The sequence below is a fragment of the Chaetodon auriga genome, chromosome 19, assembly GCF_051107435.1.
Source record: "Chaetodon auriga isolate fChaAug3 chromosome 19, fChaAug3.hap1, whole genome shotgun sequence".
NCBI lineage: Eukaryota > Metazoa > Chordata > Actinopteri > Chaetodontiformes > Chaetodontidae > Chaetodon > Chaetodon auriga.
In genome coordinates, this window is record NC_135092.1 from 2,999,123 (window position 1) to 3,018,459 (window position 19,337).

At 39.6% G+C, this 19,337-nt stretch overlaps 2 protein-coding genes across 2 annotated transcripts in view; one reads left to right on the forward strand and one right to left on the reverse strand.

The window, feature by feature from the left end:
* Positions 1 to 603: 603 nt before the first annotated feature.
* fbxw2 (F-box and WD repeat domain containing 2) lies at positions 604 to 11,097 on the reverse strand. Its single transcript, XM_076758899.1, has 8 exons — positions 10,772 to 11,097; positions 9,325 to 9,617; positions 7,954 to 8,176; positions 4,786 to 4,980; positions 4,275 to 4,408; positions 3,930 to 4,016; positions 3,615 to 3,784; positions 604 to 2,740 (listed from the first exon to the last, which is right to left on the reverse strand). Exons 2-8 carry the CDS (start codon positions 9,589 to 9,591, stop codon positions 2,452 to 2,454), a joined length of 1,365 nt encoding a protein of 454 aa, XP_076615014.1. The 5' UTR covers positions 9,592 to 9,617; positions 10,772 to 11,097; the 3' UTR covers positions 604 to 2,451.
* Positions 11,098 to 16,735: 5,638 nt separating this feature from the next.
* crb2a (crumbs cell polarity complex component 2a) overlaps positions 16,736 to 19,337 on the forward strand; it is a 28,771-nt gene continuing 26,169 nt past the window's right edge. The window contains exon 1 of the mRNA XM_076757448.1: positions 16,736 to 17,010. Within this exon, the coding sequence (XP_076613563.1) occupies positions 16,944 to 17,010 (67 nt within the window). The 5' untranslated portion in view covers positions 16,736 to 16,943. The remainder of the gene's footprint in view (positions 17,011 to 19,337) is intronic.

The following is a 19,337-nucleotide window of genomic DNA, read 5'->3' on the forward strand; positions in this document are numbered from 1 at the left end:
CCTTGGCGCTTTCTAACGGATCTTTATTAACAATTGTCAGTAGCCAAAATGGTCTGCAGGAGCCAGCGGATGTTTTATTTACCCTTACAGTGTCTGCACTCAGGTCATGGTGACTGCACAGAGCGGTCTCATGATTCTGTCTTTACATCACAGACGATTAAGTTGTACAGTATAAGGTGGAATTAAACTACATTTGTAAAATCGTATTGTATCGTTTCCCCAATTTAAAGCTGCTGTTAGCGTGGCTAAGAACAACATGCATCAGCAACATGATGTTGGCTGACATTTTAAAATGCTGCATGACCAAATACACATACACAACTAGGTGCATCTGCTACTTTTATTTATTTGAAAGACTGCAATAGTGAAGCTGATTGTAGACTGATGCAGGTGACCAAAAAGCTACAGTTGGAATTTTGTGAAATAATAACACTGCAGAGCTTGAATTCAATGGCAATTAACTGTGAACAGACACATTTCACATTTCTGCTGGCCAATTTCAGTTCATCACTTTACATACAAATCACCTTACTGTGTTTTCCATTTTAACTGAGTGCTACTGGAGGATATAATGTGGTGCAATGGTCAGACAACAGTACAGAATACAGTATATTGGTGGTGTTTTAATTAGATTTGAAAAACCTAAACTAAGAACAGTCTGTACATCTGCTGTGTACAATAATCCATGTGAGAAACAGGTTACGGTCTGTGTATGCAAGAAAAAACTGTTCTGTCATAGCTGTGGTTCGGTGCACATGAAGTTCAATCTGTGCTGATCTGTGGCCTGCCAAATGCAAAGGAAGACCAGGGAAAATTCTGGGAAAAGCACTCATTCATGGTTAAAGTTTCAGTGTTGTTGAGACATGGTGTTTAAGGCCCAGTGTGGAGGATTTAGGAGGATCCACTGGTAGAAACAGAATATAATATTCATAAGTGTGTTTTCATCAGTGTATAACCACCTGAAAATAAGAACGGGTGTGTTTTCATTACCTCAGAATGAGCTCTTTATATCTACAGAGGGAGCAGAGTCCGTCATGTGGCACCACCAAACCAAACACTGGCTCTGGAGAGGGCCTGAATTGACAGCCATCATAGACATGATTGGAAGGGGAGGAGTATTCAGTTATTGCAGTATGCAACCTCACCACTAGATGCCAATAAAACCTACACACTGGTCCTTACGAACTGATGCACAGAATGAGGCACGATTTCACATCATTTCTGTGGTTATGCCAAGAAACCATCTGTTCAAATTCTCTTTATAGTCTAAAGTAGTAATTACGTGCAGAACCGACTGCTTGCCAAGTCGCTTCCTCAGCTGTGCAATGCGTTGAGGCCTTTAGAAAAATAAACCTGATGTTTTACACAGTCAATGATTCATAAAAGCAATTCACTGAGCAAGTCATGTCAGGTAGATAACTATAAAATTACAGACATCTTAGACTGTTAGAGCACAGTAAATACAAAAAATTCAACATAAAAGTAAGATTTACAATGCAGTCATCACCTTACCGCAATGTGCCAGAGTTATCAAGGAATTCTAGTCTGAAACATCAAATGAACTGAAAAGGCACATCACATTTCTCAAGCTGACATTTAAACCAGACATCCCAAAAGCATATTCAGTGAATTACATGAAACCTCACAAAGTTTTACATGGTACACGACAATGTACCAAACCACTTTTCAACATACGATTCAGTATACAGCGTCGTTGGGGATGGTCTGAAAAACCGCAGAGAAGATCTCCCCTGACGTCACAGTCTAGCATCAGGGGAGATCTTCTTCATTATTTACAGCAACTGTGTTTAAGGCAACACTGCTTTTCTTTAAGGAAACCAATGTTTTGGCACATCAGCTCAATGACCAGCTTGGCATTGGGCATGCTCTAGCTACAGCACATCTGACATAGTCTTCTTCTGGTAAGAAAAGGTCACTGGCCAAAGTTGGCACCCAGTGAAAAGACTATGAATTAAAGGTTGGCTACAAATATGAGTGCACAATGCTAAACTGATCAGAAAGCTAATCTGACAACACTTCCATGTTTAAGTCTACAACAAGAGAGTTTCTATGGTTGTGTTTTATTTTATGCCATTTTTTAGCTGTCACTGAAACATCTTGGCTTTCGAGAAGTCTGTTTACTTTCTTTCTGTCTTTGTCGAAGACCAAGACCAATGGTAGGTTTACAGGTTGCTGCAGGATTCAGGAGCAAGCACTGATCTAGCAGTGAGTGTAGCACATCAGAGTGCATCATCTTTCCTAGTTTGCCTTCCATTTACATGTGAGAATGTTTATGTGTAGAGGAGGACTGTATGCCGAGGAAGAAACGGAAAATCAAAATGCTTTGGTCCATGCATGATCTATGTTGGCTGTTAATGTTCATTTATTCCAGAGCAGACATGGTTGTAGCTCATATCCTAGCAGTCTTGGGACTGGAAATCTTGTTTGCTTCTATCCATTCTCTTTCCACAGTACTAAGTGAATGCTATGGTCGGGCATGCTGGTAGCAAACACCAGTCCAGAGTCATTGCCCCCGTCCAGGCCGTTGAGCCAGGAAGTCACACCGGCCAGGAAGCTGGATCCTCGTTTGGATTTTCTGTAGGCTGGTAGAGGCCAGCGGCCTGAGATAGCTTCTGTCCTCAGGTCCATCACATACAGGAAGTGGTTGTCGAAAAGCAGTGCAAACACCTCGCCAAAGCTGAGCAGGGACAGGTTAGCTGGGTCCTGCGTTTTTATGACCCTGAGGGAACATAAAAACATCATATAACAAACCTATGACTCTGAGCAAACTGTCATGAAAAATGAGACATACTTCTTAGTTTCGTTTTACATGTGCAGAGTTTTGCCTGGTGTAACACACAGCAGTGGTTGTTCAAAACGAACACTTTCGTGCTAAACAAAGTTATGCAACTGAAACATATTTTTATTAATATCACTGAAGTGACTTCAGGCACCTCACCTCACAGTAAGCAAATGTCACGACTCAACCACCAAGTGCTGATAAATTAAGGAAGGTCATAAAGGTCAAAGCAACTGGACAAGTTTTTGTTTTGTTTTTAACCGGAAAGTAATATACTTTGTGATCTAGAAACAACAATAACCCAGTTTGTCTAACGGTTTTTCTCGTGATGACATAATCATGAATTATTAATAATATTAAAAAAAGATCTTGTTATGTTGTTGGATTATCAATGAAAACAGATTATGTGGATCTTCCCTGTCAAATTATTCCTGTCAAAGGACTGCATGTTAGTTTTCAACACTGTCTTTTATCTTAAATCAAGGTGCTGTGTGAAACAAATTAAATTGTTATATCACTTGTCCAGCAGCTCGTATTTGTTATTAACTATGATGCATTACAGAATTCAGGAATCACAAAATCCATACTGTGCCCTTTAACACTGCTGATGTCAGTAATCACGCATTCGACAGAAACACATTTTAGGCCTTACTTTCTCTCCTGTAGGTTAAGTTTATTTGTCAGCACCAAAGAGGAAAACGATTGCTGCTTTTCATTCTGGGTTGTTTCATGTTCACAGTGGCTTTTGTAGAGCTCTATGGAATCCAGTTTTACACCTGCCACCCTTAAAACACTTAGCACCTTGTTATTTTACCTGAGAATCTCAAAACTGGCAAAGTCCCACTGATAAACCCCGAGGTCAGAGCTGCAGACGATGTAGCGTCCATCAAACTGCAGGCGCGGCTGAAGGCTGATGCTGCGGTCCTCTGACACTGACAGCGTCTTCAAACACTTGCAGTTGATTTCTCTCCCTAAAGGCCAGACCTGAGGAGGGAACACAGTGTTTGCTCCATCGTATGGACTCTTCAGGTATTGCAGCTCATGACATGAACAACAAAATAATGACAAAAGCTTCAAATTAGTTTGTTTCTTTACTCTTCAGAAGTGAAACTGTAGAGAGGAGCATTACCTTAATTTCATACTTATCAGCACTTAGGAGGATATGATCACCAGGACTATGCACCATAGATTCTACTTCACTTTTCTGGAGTATCACCTGATGGGAGGTAACACCACAAGACACATTTCAAAACACATCAAGCATTTCATGGTTGAACACTGATCACGTCAGTCTATCAGCACTTTCAGCTGTTAGCTAACAGATTTCTCAGTCAGTAAACACATTTACAACAAAGGCAACATTACTCACATTCAAATATTGATTTAAAATGTGCCAACCGACTTCTAGTTCAAGTATAAATGACATAAAACTATTTTCCTAAAACCAAACCTGGACTCAGTAAGGTTAGCTGACCTTGGTGACCCACTCAGTGTGTCCAGTCAGAGTGTTGAGACAGGCACCAGCAGACAAAGCCCAGACCTTCACAGAGAAGTCCGCAGAGCCGCTGACCAGCAAGTCCAGCTCATCATTGTAGTCCACACTGAAGACTGAGCAGACACAAAATTGCTCAAAACTCAAAGAATATTTATAATGAAAAATAAATAAATAAAAACACTCACACATTTGACAGTTGCATCATACACTCACACCTTTATACGTTTACAAATGATACAGTTTAACTGACAGCACTGGCAATTTATGCCCAGAGAACAATAGTTTGTGGAGGGCATGATCAAAGCTGCTGCAACACTCCAACAGGTTCCATTTAATTGCATTTGGATTTTTATATGTATACTGTATATATATGTTTCTATATAAATTTATAGTCGAGCACTGTAACTACGCTGGAATAAATTGTGGTATGAAAGTCTTCCTTTGGCTTATTATTAGAAGTACTACATATCTGAAGGATATTAAAATCAACCTGCTCCTGTGTGGCCACGGAACTGCTGGATTTTAGCCCCTGTGCTCCACTCCCAGCATGCAATAGTGTTGTCGAAGGATCCAGTCACCAGCTTCTGTTCATCAAACTTCACTGTGGCACAGGTGTGTGTTTGAATTCCATAAATGCACTGCCCAGTGCGCACATCCCATAATTTAGCTGACAGGTCATCAGATCCTGAAACACAAGAGGACATCCAAGTTAATGTTGTGATTTTTTTTTTTTGGGGGGGGGTCTCATCACATGGAGCAACAACAATCACCTGAAGATCAATATCAGCAGAACCAATGAGCTCATGATGGACTACGATGATTCAAATATGGATACTGCTGCAAAGGAGCTACAAACTGTAAAATGTGGATCCTTCACACACATCCTCAACCCAACAGCACAGAAGATCTATACAATCAGCACAGCTTCAAGGTGGAGACCAAAGATTAGTCCCACCAATTCAGTGTCTGACCAAATGTGACACATGGTCACAATATGACCTTTTGAATAGAAAATGTCATCATTTCATCATTTTATCCTGTGAGAGGTTTATGTGAAATTTTGTCATAATTAAAATATGAATTCATGAGTTAGGGCCAAAAATGTGTTTTGTCAGGTCACAGTGAGCTTTGACCACCAAATTCTAATCAGTTCATCCTTGAGTCCAACTGAAGGACTCTGACAAATTTGAAGATATTCACACGTGGTCATGAGATATCATGTTCACAAGAATGGGACAAACGGACTGATGGACGTACAGTGGGACAGAGGACAAACACAAAACATAATGACTCGGGCCATGGCTGTCTCTGACACAGAGGCATGAAAAATTCCTATAAAAACACGATAGCCACATACAAATGAATAAAATCACAAATGAAAGGAACCTGCCAACATGGTAACAGCTGTATTTTCAGGCACAACGCAGAGGAAACATACGAAAGAGGGAACGAATCTTTCAGTGAAATCTACATGCATTTCATTTCCATGAGGGAAAAATCACTCTAAATCTCACTAAGATGACCTTCCTCTGACACTATCAGCCCTCTGATGGAGGACTGGGCTGTGACCTGTGATAACGGTGGAAAAATCAGCTCACTGCCATAAGACACACGCAGCTCTCCTTTACCGATATTTAATAGGATGCTATGCTATCACAAGTCATGCCTGGCTAGTGAGCCAGAAGGCTAAACAGTTGGATTGAAGGATGGCTACTCACTTTAGCTGTTAGAGGTCAACTAGTTTTGCAAAGCCTATCTGCCAATACTTCTCAAATGCACTTAGGTGGGTATAACTAATTGGATTTCATTTTCACACTTTTGAAACAGGAATTGATGCTCTACTAACCACTTCAGTAACATAACGTTTAACTGCAGCTTAACTCCTTATCTCCTCTAGCACTGATGCTGGACACAGTGCTGTGTGTGTCTTCTTGAGGTATGAATTATGACATAATTAGAAGAATACATCTTACTTGTGAGATAAAATAATCATAACTACAAAAAACAGTCATAAAATATATAAGATAAAAGGAAAATATTAAAAATCCAGATATTAAAAATCTGTTGCGGCCCATGTCCCCCCAGCCTGAATGACCATGACGTGCCTGCTGCAAGCTCTGCCACAACTCTACAAAACCCCGTCCAGACCAATGTGGGTCAAACCTCATCTGAGTGGCTCGATGTGCATCAGCTGACCCTCCTTCAAATTTTCAGGAATTAAAACTTTGTGGTGAGGGAAGTACTGAATACCCATGTTTCTGGGTTGGGGTGTTTTATTCACATATGTATTCATAAAGAAAAGGCCAAGGTTCCTTCACCTGTTATTCTGATACTGTTTCCCAGTTGCAGACTACTCACCAATTACAAGCAGGCTATGAGTCTGTGGAGTGTTTACACTGGATTATCAACAAAATTATGTATACTGCAAACAGCACTTATTCATACTTTGAGCGTGCTGCTGATGGAGACCATTGTTCCAAAACACAAGGCACAAAGGGAATGAAGAAGCCGCTCACATCTGCAAAAAAATGTACATTTGTATAAAGATAGGGATGCATGCAGTATGGAACTGGGACACAGAATATGACACATAATGTTGTTGCTAATTTTGGGGAGCTCTGTACTCATCAGCAGTACTGAACACACAAGCGTAACCAGAGACCAGAACTGTGTGCTTCAATCTCAGTGTGGGAAATTTAAAGCTATTAAGCATTTTGAACAAACACAGCTGTTTTCTCTTATTCTGGTTGATTAAGACTCAAGTGACAAAAGAAATTAAGAGAGGTCACTGAACTCTTTGGGGGCCCTTTTTTGGACTTTAACTGTTTGGTATTTTTTGAACTTGAAATTTGCCTGCCTGTGTGCTATTTTGGTGTGCAGCACAGAGCACACAGGTGAGATGAGAGGAACAAACAGAGTGAGTGATTCTTTCAGTATCTGCTGTCCACAGCTGCTTTAAATGTTATACTTGAAGGCAGCAGGACACATCTGTGGATGTCTGAATTGAGAGGGGCTGCAGAACACTGCAGTGCCATTACACACACACTGTTCACTAGGTTTACACTAATTGAATCACCTGCTGATGACACCAGGCTGCTAGAGGACAAACACACACACCTACACTCATCAGACTGGTTGCTTTGAACCCTGTATTCTGCTGTTTATGTGGGAGACATTGGATTACTAACTAATTGATAGAATCATGTAAACTGCTTAACCAAACTCTTATTTCTATCATTATTGTACTAATGAAGTGTTAAAACTACACCGTGTGCCTCTGGCCGCAGATTGTGGTGCCATCTGCTCATGTTGTGACACTTCATCCAGACAATAATCTGATGTCCTAGAGGGGCAGATTCGTCATTGGTTGAGCTATAGTTGTCATGCTTTCCTTTGATTGGCTCGGGATATAAAAGTCAGGGAGATGTCAATCAAGCAATCTGTACATGCCCACAGTGATGAGAAGGGGTCTAATCAGGAAGCTTAACTGAAAGCACCTGTGTGGGTCAACATGAAAGTGGGGGCTGTTTTCTGTGACAAAGGTTTTAGGTCACAGCCTCCAAGACTGATGAGAGGATTTTCAACATCTGTATAAAATTCAAGTCTGAGTCTAACCCAGCCTTTTCCACAGCTAAAATAAACCACAGCCATAATGTACCTGTGCAGAGGAGACCATCCTTATAGTACAGGGCGTACACTCGAGCACTGTGACCAATGAGGGACGACGTCTCAAAGGCCTCCTGATCCTTCAACTGCATCATGCGCAGTTTAGCCTTCAGGTAGATGCCCTTCCAGTGTGATGCGTCCTGAATGGACTCATCAATCCTCCAGCCCAGCTCCCGGCACACACCCTGCCACACCTCTGTACACGAGTTTATCACCTACAAGAGGAAGGATGCTTGTTGGCATGTTTGAACACTTTAAACACTTACGTGGGTAAATGACGAGTACTTTCAATACTAGAAAGGGTGAGTTGATCTACAGCACTATAGCATTATTTCTGGCCTTTACTATCATATCAAGTAACCCTTTTTCATTTGATTAATGATGAGCAATTCTTTATTACACATATATGTACATATGTACACAGAAATAGATATATTGTATGCCAAGTTGGAACAATTGGCATAAAAACATCATGTTACTTCTGATACCAACATCATACCAGAGTTTCTTTACACCAAAACTATTTCGGTTCCTTATTTTGACAAAAATAAGCATGTTTTTCTACAGAAACCATTCTTCATTTAACAAAAGGACACACCAACTGTCCTGACCAGGCTACTCTGCTCTACATTATTCCAAAATGTTTTTGTATTCTCTTGTTTTTCCAATCTCACAATTTAAAATAGTGAGTGTTAACCGCAGGCCAGATGGACAAAATAAGCATGAATCTACTTTCATGTTCTTTTTCTATTCTTGTCAACATTCTTCAGACTATATTTACAATACTCCAGCTTTTCATTGCTATTGACACATTCCGTTCCATTCAGTCATATGTGATGCTTCAAATAAGGCACCATACGTCTGACTAAAACTATTCTGATTTTCAGGTATAAGTCACAAATTATCTCTGCACATTACAGAACACATTTATCATTACCTGGATTATTAAATGAGGAATTTACAAGCTAAGTATCATAAAGTAAGGAAGTCAATAATTAATATAAAAGACGTTGCTGCATTGTTGCTGGCAGAGGTTGCTCGTACTGCATGCATTCAGCATCTTAGCTGTGGAGTTTGCTTTCAAAGTGTGGTTTTACTGATCTGTCTGAACAGCCCAGAACACTTAAATGGCACTGACAGCATATCAAGCTGTACAGCCTTCATCAGAAAATGACCTTAATTCATATAACACGTGACAGGGAAGGATGTCTCAATTCACTATAAATATAAATATAATTTCTCTTTCTTTACATTCACCCCTCACATCTTAGACGGGAGGGGCTAAGATGTGAGGAAAAGCATATAAAACAATGACTTGCTCCCCATGATAACACTACCAAATGCCAGGAAGCACAATATTTACCTTATTCCACTGTTTGCAGACCAGGCAGCAGGTGAGCAGGGTCTGAGGATCCAGCCAGCGCATCAGGTAGAAGGCCAGCTCCAGAGGGAGGAGGCGTAGAAAGTCACGCTTGAGCAACGTCTCCAGTCCATTAGACAGATGACGGAGCTGGACAGCACCACTTAAAGATATGAGGTGGTCCAGAGACTGGTTGCGCTGCTGGTCATTTAGAGTAAGGAAAGTGGTGGAGACTGACTCCAGCCACCCCTCAAATGCCGCCTTCTCCATGGGCACATGAGAGCAACCTGCAACACCTGTAAGAACAATGCAGGGTCTGATTTCAGCACATCATCAAACACAAGAGTGACTCGAGCATCCACAGAGTGGGAATCTGATAAATAATATGCTTGGGATAAGTTAATGTCCACTCAGTGTGAATTAGATAACTGAAATCTTGAACCACTTTGCATGACAGCTTTTTAAAGAAAGCAAAACACCAGCATCATGATGCAAAAATGAAAATTAAACAAGACATAATTGGTGAATTTGTCATTCACAGAAATTCAATAAATGATGACTCTGCATTATTCAAATAATGTATCAAATCAAATTGTCAAACATTTGCTGGTAACTGATTTTAAAATGTCAGGATTTACTGTTTCTCTCCCTTTCCTCTTCTTTGCAGTGTAATATTTTGGGCTTTTTATCCACAACAGGTCAATCAAAACAATTCATGATATTTTAATGATGTACTGTTATGCCTTCAATGTGTGATCAAATGTATCACACTGGTTAATCTGTCATAGTTTCATAAGACAGACGCGTAGCCAGAAAGAATAGTGTGAAACACTTTGGCATCACAGCAGATACAAAGACTTAAAGGCATAAACAGCTGTAGTGATCTGCAGTCAATAATGCGCTGTTACAACAGGCAATTCACAAACCGTGTGAGTTTCCCCTCAATAAATACAATCCTGAGGAAATTTAGTTAAGATTTTAGATTTAGGAACCAGCAGTATTACCCATCTGACATGTCAACTAAACTCCGGCCATACATTTGTATTTGCGCAGTTTTAACTGTCATTAAGTTCAGACTGTTAAAGATGAAAACAAAAACAGCTGAAGGCTTTAACGCCAGGCTTCAGACAGCTTACAGACTTATGCCTTTGCTAAAAGAAAAGACACTCGCAGGTATAATGGTTAGGTAACCTATGTATGTATCTTATTTATTGGAATTACAAATTTGGAGGTTATTACTTTCACAAGCAATTAGCAATATCTGCTCATGCGTTCAGTCCAAGCAAGCTACCTGGCTAGTTAGCAACTTTTGTAGCAAACGTCTGCTAAGTAATACCACTACAATTTAATAGCAAGTTAGCTAGGACTGGTAACATTCACTCAATTAGCGAACAATACTTGCTAGTACATAAAACTGCATTCAAAATATAAACTCAAAACGTAGACCAACCAGAGAGTTGCAGGGACTTTCTTTATCGCCACTTTCCCGGCTTAGTTAGTTCACATAGCGAAGTTAGCTGTCATAAGCTAACCTGTCAGCGAGCAAGTTGAAGGGATTGTCCAAGTAACCTAGCTTCGTAGCTTACGTTAGCTAACGACCATGATAAGAGTACTTGATTCTGTTAATTGTGAATTGCATCATGTTTCTAATGAAGTTGTCTTCTATTCATTTCCTAAACAGTGAGTAGGGTAGAAGGATGGCAGGTTCTGACAGCATGAAAACCAAAAGATAATGGAAACGCTATCCCTAAACCTGTTGTTTCTATCCTCAGCACTGTCTTGCAGGAGGCGCCGTTGGAGTGCTTGCTAACTCTTCCCCGAAAATAAAGGCCTGAATTTGACACATTCAGAGAAAGTAAGTACGTGTAAGTAAGTAATATATAAGTATTCCTTATATATATATCCGCTAGAAAGACATAATCATTTTAGTTTTGCACTGCAGTTGCCATGGAATTATTTTCTTCATATGACCTAATTTACCTGTAAGACAAAACTATGGAAAATAAACACGAGTCATTCCCAGGCACAGCTTCCGGTGTCGCGCACAATGTGGATCGGAGTGAAATATGTGACCGGCTCCTGCCTGGCTGTCTCAGTGGTTCCGTTATGTCTGCACAGCGGCGGCACCAGATTTTTCAAGGTGGTTTATTTTGGAGTCAGAATATGATATGCTCCCAGCAAAACAAAGAACTTTCTTTCTGAGAAAAGGCCCGCATATTAAATCACGCGATGTAAGAACTTATCATGTACAATAGCTTCCTTAAACATGGTGAAGAATAATAACCACCAGAGGGCAAACAAATTACGAATATTATTTCTTGCATGAAGTTGTTCTGCAGCCTGGAATGCCCCTGTGTTATGAAGCCTGGAGGGTGAAATGCCATCAGAATTATTCTACTAATAATTCCAATTATTATTAGAATCATTCGAATTTTACAGTAATTAATTAGAATAAATGAATTCCTCGATTATATTTTTAATCACTTATAAACCGATTCAACAATTAATAGTTAATTTGTATTAAAAGGCCACAATGACTTTAAATCCTTATTATATAGTGTTGAAATTATGAATTAATGATTGAAATTTGAAATTGAGTGGATAAATTCATTATAAAATGCTAGAAAATTGTAGTCTTTGTTTTTGCATTTAGTTAAGCACTAACTGTTGCAGTTTCCCTTTTGCAATTACTGTAATTTAAAGATGATTCTCATTAGTTTTAAGATATAGAAGCAGTGCGCTACCAAAAAATGAAATGAATCCAACCCACAGAGCAGCATATGTCAGTGTGTTTGTGATGGTATTATTGGAGACTGTATTCCACTATCACTCATTATTGGCTCAAAAGTAATCTTTATTACATTCAAAATAAGTCTGAGGTTACAGTAAGACTGCTATATTACAACATCTGAAGGGGGCACTCCAGTGATTTACCAATACTTCCATAAAGTTGGGGGAGGAGATAGTTTTTGGGGGTTAAAATCCAAACAGGTCAAGATATCTGGTCTTGTGGTATACGTATATGAAGTTTCAGAAAGACAGAATCCTACACAATGAAACATGTTAGTGTCTTTTCATTAGTGCTCCAACAAGCCATGCTTGAACAAAATCCTTAAGCATAATATTTTCCATTCTTGTACGTTATTGTATTCTGACCCTTACAGATTATACTGATTAAAAGTAAAAGATAAATATCTGGTCCTACGGTACATAAATTCCACTGCCCTTACACCACAGATGTAAGCAGTTTCATATTCGTCTCCTGAAGCTTGTATGATGTAGAGGCTTAGGTCAGGTTGTGTATTCTTTCAGCCAAATCTTCTATTTGCCCAGAAATTGAATTTCTGGGCTTGGGTCCAAAATGCTGGAATTCTAGTGAAGTTGTGAACTGCTCTTGCACCCTTCTAACACTTTTTGTGTCTGCCAAGTCATGGAAATACAACCTCAGCTGCAGCCTCAGCAGGCATTCGCTTGGGACAAAAGTCATTCAAAGCTGTATTCTATGATAGTTGATTGACAGTTCTCACTCAGATATCAACATGAACCATTCCTATAGGCTATCCATGATCAGATTAACCTGACTGCACTGGGCAAAAACCCACTGGTGGGACCATATTAAGTGAACAAATTCAACTTTGCTTCTGGTTTTTAAACTGGAATAAAATGATGGCTTTTCTGGAAATGTCAAATTTCTGACACAAATAACAGTGTCTGAATACATCTGAAGTGAGTTACAGGCCACACAGCTGAATCATCCCATGTATGACCCACAGTTTAAATGGAGGTTGAGGTGGCTCAGGAGTTTAGAAAGTTGACATGATTCATGATTGAACAGTGGTTAGATTTAAGGTGCTGCTGTCAGTTTGTCTGCTGGAATGGGAAAAACATGATAAGCATGTTAATATCAACCCGCTTACATGGTCATAAGTCACGTCTGTGCTGCTCTGCACATGGCACTATTTTTCATCCTGATCAGCTCATCATGGTAAACAGGAAACTTGTTTGTAATGCTGACACCGAAAAGTAGTGTGATGAGCTAAATAGGTGATGACCTCAAAGATGCAAGAAGCATTGTCTTTCAGATGACACAGTGGATGACTCACAGATGTGTTCAGAACACTCGTCTTTGCCACTCACTCCTTGTGTGGTTCACCACTCAATCCTTATCTATGACTGATTAAGGAGGAAGCTCTCAAGGTAAGAAAAGGACAGAATTTTTGCACAGCTTGCATCCACTTTACTTTCTGTACTGAAAAAACATCCGGTGAATGCAGTGTGTACCCAGCTGCCACTCAGTTTGCAATAGTGTGCTTGTTTGCCGGAGTCACGGAATATTTCATCACTTACCTGGAAGTTCTTCAGTAATACGCATTTGTCTGGATGGAAAGGTCTGTCTGTTGTTTGTCAGCTTCAGATACCACCTTGTCTCCACTGGATGGGTCATGTGGGGTTGAAGCTTACATATACCTCTTTCACTGGCCTGCAGTGCAATAGGCCTGTGTAAGGGATAAGCCTGCCTCAACATCACGGTGTCATCTTCGTCACACACAGATAAATCATACAGTGAATCACTTTGATTGCATCTAATTAAGTAAATTTTGGGCCTTAAACGTTGTTGTCATTTGGTGTGTTGGTCCATCCAGTATGTGGAGAGTAAAATATCAGGAGGGCCATGATTAGCTGTGGGATTTTCTACAATTTTTTCTTAGATATTCAACCTCCAGAACAGCAGTTGGCGCTATTATTCAATTTCAAATTCATGCATCAAACCCCTTTAGAATGACATTCAACTTCAGCTGTAATCTCAGCTGTTCAGTCTTCTCTGCCTGCTTAACCCTGGCATGTTAAACTGACTCATAGCGCCACCTGCTCTTGTGGAGCTCAAGACATTTAACTGTAGATGTTCATGGTCCACAGAGGATGATCACATAAAGGAAGGCACTATGTATAACCACACTATACACAGGTCAGTTGCAGAATAGTAGATTTGGGTAAAGCAGAGTATCAGTGCTCAAGAACGTAGTTCCAAACTTTGACCATGTCAGGTCCTCATCATTCATTTCTAAAACTTTATGTGAACCCTCACCTTTTCTCCAACAATGCCATCAAATAATCTAAAGGGCAGGTTGCCATTTAAATTTACTTTGCAATCTCTGCTCCCAGGAAATGAACTGTTTAGACACTCATGAGCCATCTTCTGGTGTCACCCCACTGTCATGTTGTTGACTTTGCCCACAAAATCGTTGATCATTTCAGCGGCACATTTCCATGAATGTACTATGTAAGAAATCACCAGTGTGTCATTAGCTTGTTTATTTTTGGTTTCTTTTCATATAGTGGGTGAAATGAACACTGCGGCCTCTAGGCGCCACTTTCAGGACCTTAGATGTGTTCTGGACAACTCTAGAACAGCATTAATAAACACACTATGATAATTTAATCTGTGTGAAATCACAATGCAGCACAAGCTGGCCAATCAAATACATTCAAGCACGCATTCCTAACATTCCACACATTTACAACGTGAACACTAAAATTCTACTGTTTACCTCATCATCTTTAAACAGAATAAAATTATTGTTGATAGCTTTCAGTTGTAAAATCCTGTCTCATATTAAACTGTTGTGCAGTCTTTTCGTGTCGGATAAGCCTTCAAAATCATGGACATACAGTATTACACATATTTACCTTTTGTGATTACACTTCCGCTTCTGCAACACACCAACAAACACTATCTATCCAGAGTTTAACATTATTCACATAAGTTTACCTATTCAGTATGCACAATGCACAATAATCCTAATGATGTGCCAGTTACTGTTAGGTGACTCAGAGTTCATGGGTGCAAATCTGTCCGTTAGGTCATGGGGTGTCAGCTACAGCTGGTGCTTGGAGGACTGAGGGAGTAAAGACTTGTTGCCCGTCTGTAACAGGCTAAGTGATGGATGTCAGACTGCTAAGCCCCATGCTACAAAGGAGTCACTAAAGCGGCTGAAGACACTAATGAGCCAGTGACTAAAACCTGGCCTGGATTCACTGGACTGCATAGGCCACACAAAGCCAGAGGCTGATTGGTTGACAGGAGGCCATCCCCTGGATTTAGGGTTCCTAGGAAAAAGCCAACATACCTTCGGTTAAAGAAGTATGTGAGAATATTCTCCATGTTTTTGGACATCTGTCAATATTGGTGTTTGTTGAGAACTGGTTTTAGAATTCTCAAGGAAGTTTTACAGCTGAGATATTTTTGACTACGAAATGCAAGACTGCTTTGTCTTTCCTGTATAACTGATTCTCTTTTCACTCATTCTGAAAACACACACACAAAAAAATCTGTTTTCCAACACGTTTAGTCTATCAAGGCTCATCAGGGGCACTTTGGGCGAGAGGTGGGGTACATGTAGGCAGAAACTACACCCACATGAACGTGTGAAAAAGCTGTTACTCATAAAATCCTTCAACAGTGATATCTCAGCCAGGAAGCAGTTTAAAGGTAATGTGTCTTTCATGTGTTTTTTGTATCTTTAAGTCAGCCATCCATCATGTCTCCACTGTACAACAGCGTAAAGGCAATGATGAAGTGAAGGTTTTAATTGATTTTTTTAGCATGTTTATATGTTCAAATATCACACACACACACACGCATGCACGCACACGCACACACACACACACACACACACACACACACACACACACACCTACACTTTAGTCTGATCACTTCTTCTGCCTAAAGCCTGTGTCAAGACTGAAGTGTGTGGGACATACTCGGTTTAGAAATGGTTTGTTGAAGATACAGTACTTAAAAGCGTGTGTGTGTGTTGCACCAAAAGACAGATAAACAGCTTTAGTCTACAACTAGAGACACCGATCTGCATAATTTTGGGTTATTTTCATCTGGGCACAATATAAATTTGAGTTTTACTAATTCTTGTTAAAAATATTTCGTATTGCTCTTGCCCACAAAACGTGTATTATATGTCTCTTTAATGGAAACAAATCTAAGCAATAATAATAATAATAATAATAATAATAATAATAATAATAATAATAATAATAATAATAATACATTTTCCTCTTCCTGGGTGTGACTCTTTAAGGGTTAACAGTGTCAGTTACAGTTAAACATGTCATTTATCCTTCTAATCAAAGTATTAACAGCTTAAATAGCATAAAACTGTACAGAACTATACTTATAGTGTCATTTTAAAAAAAATCCTTTGTCTCAACTGACACAGTTGACATGTTTTTCGTTTATTATACTGTCTTCAGATGGTGTTTCCCTCACTTTCTTGTCTTTCTTTCATCCATTAGGAGTTGAGATGACGAGCATCGGTATTAGCACGTGTTAATCCAGCTCATGTTTTCCTGTTGTCTTCCTGCTCTCATGGCTGATTACACTCTGAAAGTCCAGAGCAGGGAGGGCGTCTGTTTGAGTCCAGCACAGCACTCATTAGTAGCCAAGCATGGCCAGTGTGTAGCATGCCAGCCTCTAAACACAGGACAACAGCAACTCAGTGAGGAGCTTCTCTGCCACACAGCAGCATGTCAGATCTTTAGGACCGCTCACTTGTTTTTTTCCACATTTACCTCGAGGTCTTCTACAGACCAAGGTCAGCAGTTTTACCATGGAACTGGGAAAAATTCACCTGAATCTAAAGACAGTGCTGCTGACGATGATGATGTTCAAATGGGGTGAGTAACAGTTGCGTTGTATTTCTTCCTGTGTTAAAAGACAGTGTGAAGTATTCCTTTTGGATGATCATGTCTGTGTGTAAATCCAAAGAAAGATTCTACGTGGCGATGTGTTTGTTGTCTGAAATTAGTGTTTAATCCTTCTTCTGGAAAAACAACCGGTTACAAGAAAAACTTATTACAAGGACCCAAATGCCCACTCTGTCACTTTCCTCGATCTAACAGTTAACAGGAGCAGGACTCAGGAATGTCATCAGTGCTCTCAGAGATGCTGCTTCATGAGTGGTGCACAAGTGGGTCTTTGGAGGTGCCCATTGAGCCAGTTTGTCCTCCCACAGTCTTAGGAGACTCTAATAGATGGAGACCAGTTGGGAGTGGTTCTCCCTTTGTCACTTATTACAATGATGAGGAGACTGGCTAGTTTTTTTTTGACAATGCTGAGAAGCCATGAGCATTTGGAGTGTAATTAATTTCTGATGCTGTTGGATGTTTTGTTGTTGTATCATTACTGGATTCTGAAACATATGTAGCTGGTGTATGATTGGATTGGTAATGGTAGAAGTTGTAGCATTCAGCATTTATTTGTGTTTTTTTTTTTAGCCTTTTTTGTTGGTTTGTTGGTTTTGAGGTAGTGCTTGTCAGTCATGCATACTCCATCAGAGCAAACAGGGATGAGATCAGCAGAGAGGCTCATTCATATCTGTCTGAGCATGAATGGAGGCGCAGAATGAGGTCACATAACATCCAGAAAGTTTCGATTTTAGTTTGCAAAGTCATGTTTGCATCAAGCAGCAGCCTCTCTAAATGACTCTGGGCTATGAACTCTTTGAATTGTATCAAAAGATGGACTCTTTTCAATTTAATGTGATGTAAAAAAAACATTCTGCTCACTGATTGAACATCGCATCAGTGAGAAACAGTTAAGACATTACATAACACTTTGTATTGTATTTATTGTATTTTCCTAGATAGTGACATCATCTGCTGTCCTTTCTTTCTTGCTGTTGTGCTTTTAGATAAGAGCAAGTGAAAACACAACTGTTAACACTTTATGTTCTACTGTTTAGCATTTATGGGCATTACAAACATTTAGTAAATGCTTTATAACACACTATATATAGTTGCATTCAGCTACAAGGTCAATGCATAGTATTTGTAATTATAACTTATCCTATAATCTATGTATTTACTCATTATTTAAATTCAACATTTTTGCAACTTTTACTATATTGTCATTTATATAGTTTCACTATACTCCCAGTAGCCTAATACCGTCAATTCAGCAGCAATTCTAGTTGTTTGTAGAATGAAATCAGCGTTCTCAGATTGTGGGATGGATCACGTTTGAGGGGTGTAGAGGCATTGCAGCATGTGACCGGGAGAAAAATGTGGAGTGGAAGTCTAATGAATCTGACTGGTGCGGAAACAATACGAGAGTGCTCTCTTACTAACAAGGCTATAAAGTTATCAGGTTAGCAAGCTTCAGACCTCAAACAAAGCATGTGAAGTACAACATGTTTGGACTGACGTTTGACAGAGGAAGAGAGAAAAGCAGGTGATTGTCATCATCCAAAGTCAAAAAAATACTGTGAGGCCGATTGATCTCTTGGGTTCACTAGAGTTACCCGTGTAAAAGTGACTTTTTTAAAAACCAAAATCATTGCAATTATTAAAGCTTTATTAGATGAAACTTGTCTAAATGAAGAGAAGACAAAGGCGAGGACAAGTACAAAAAAATGAAGGAAAAGGTTATGTATTATGAAAGCACAAATACTTTTTATTTTTGGATTGTTTCATCTTCAAAATTCCAATGACGTCCAAGTGTGATGCTAAAATAATCAGCAGTATTAGTTTGTTGAGAGATCAGACCAGTAAAATGCAGGTATACAATTACACAAAAAAAGCAACATTTGGTTTGGTATGTTTAGGCTGTACAAAATGGAGTGGAACGTTGTCTTAGACAAATGAGAATAAAACCTTGCATGTACACTCATATCAAGGTTTCCATAATGACCTTCAGCACCTGAATGCAGCAGTCCATGCTCGTATCTGAACCCTGTGATTCTTTAATTACAGCAGACTGTGGACATGCTCTGCCTGCAGTCTGTCTAGAAACATGTCACACTTGTCATTTCATTTTATTTTCAGAAAATAAAAAATAGATTAGGCTTAAATCTGTCAGAGGGGGAGGTCAGAGACAACAGACAGATTATTACAGATTAGGGGATGATATCATTGAGAGTGGGGACAGACAGAATGCTCTGTTTGTATGTGCGTGTAACTGTGGAAGAGGAAGGTTGTTCTGCATGTGTGTCCATGTGATGGGG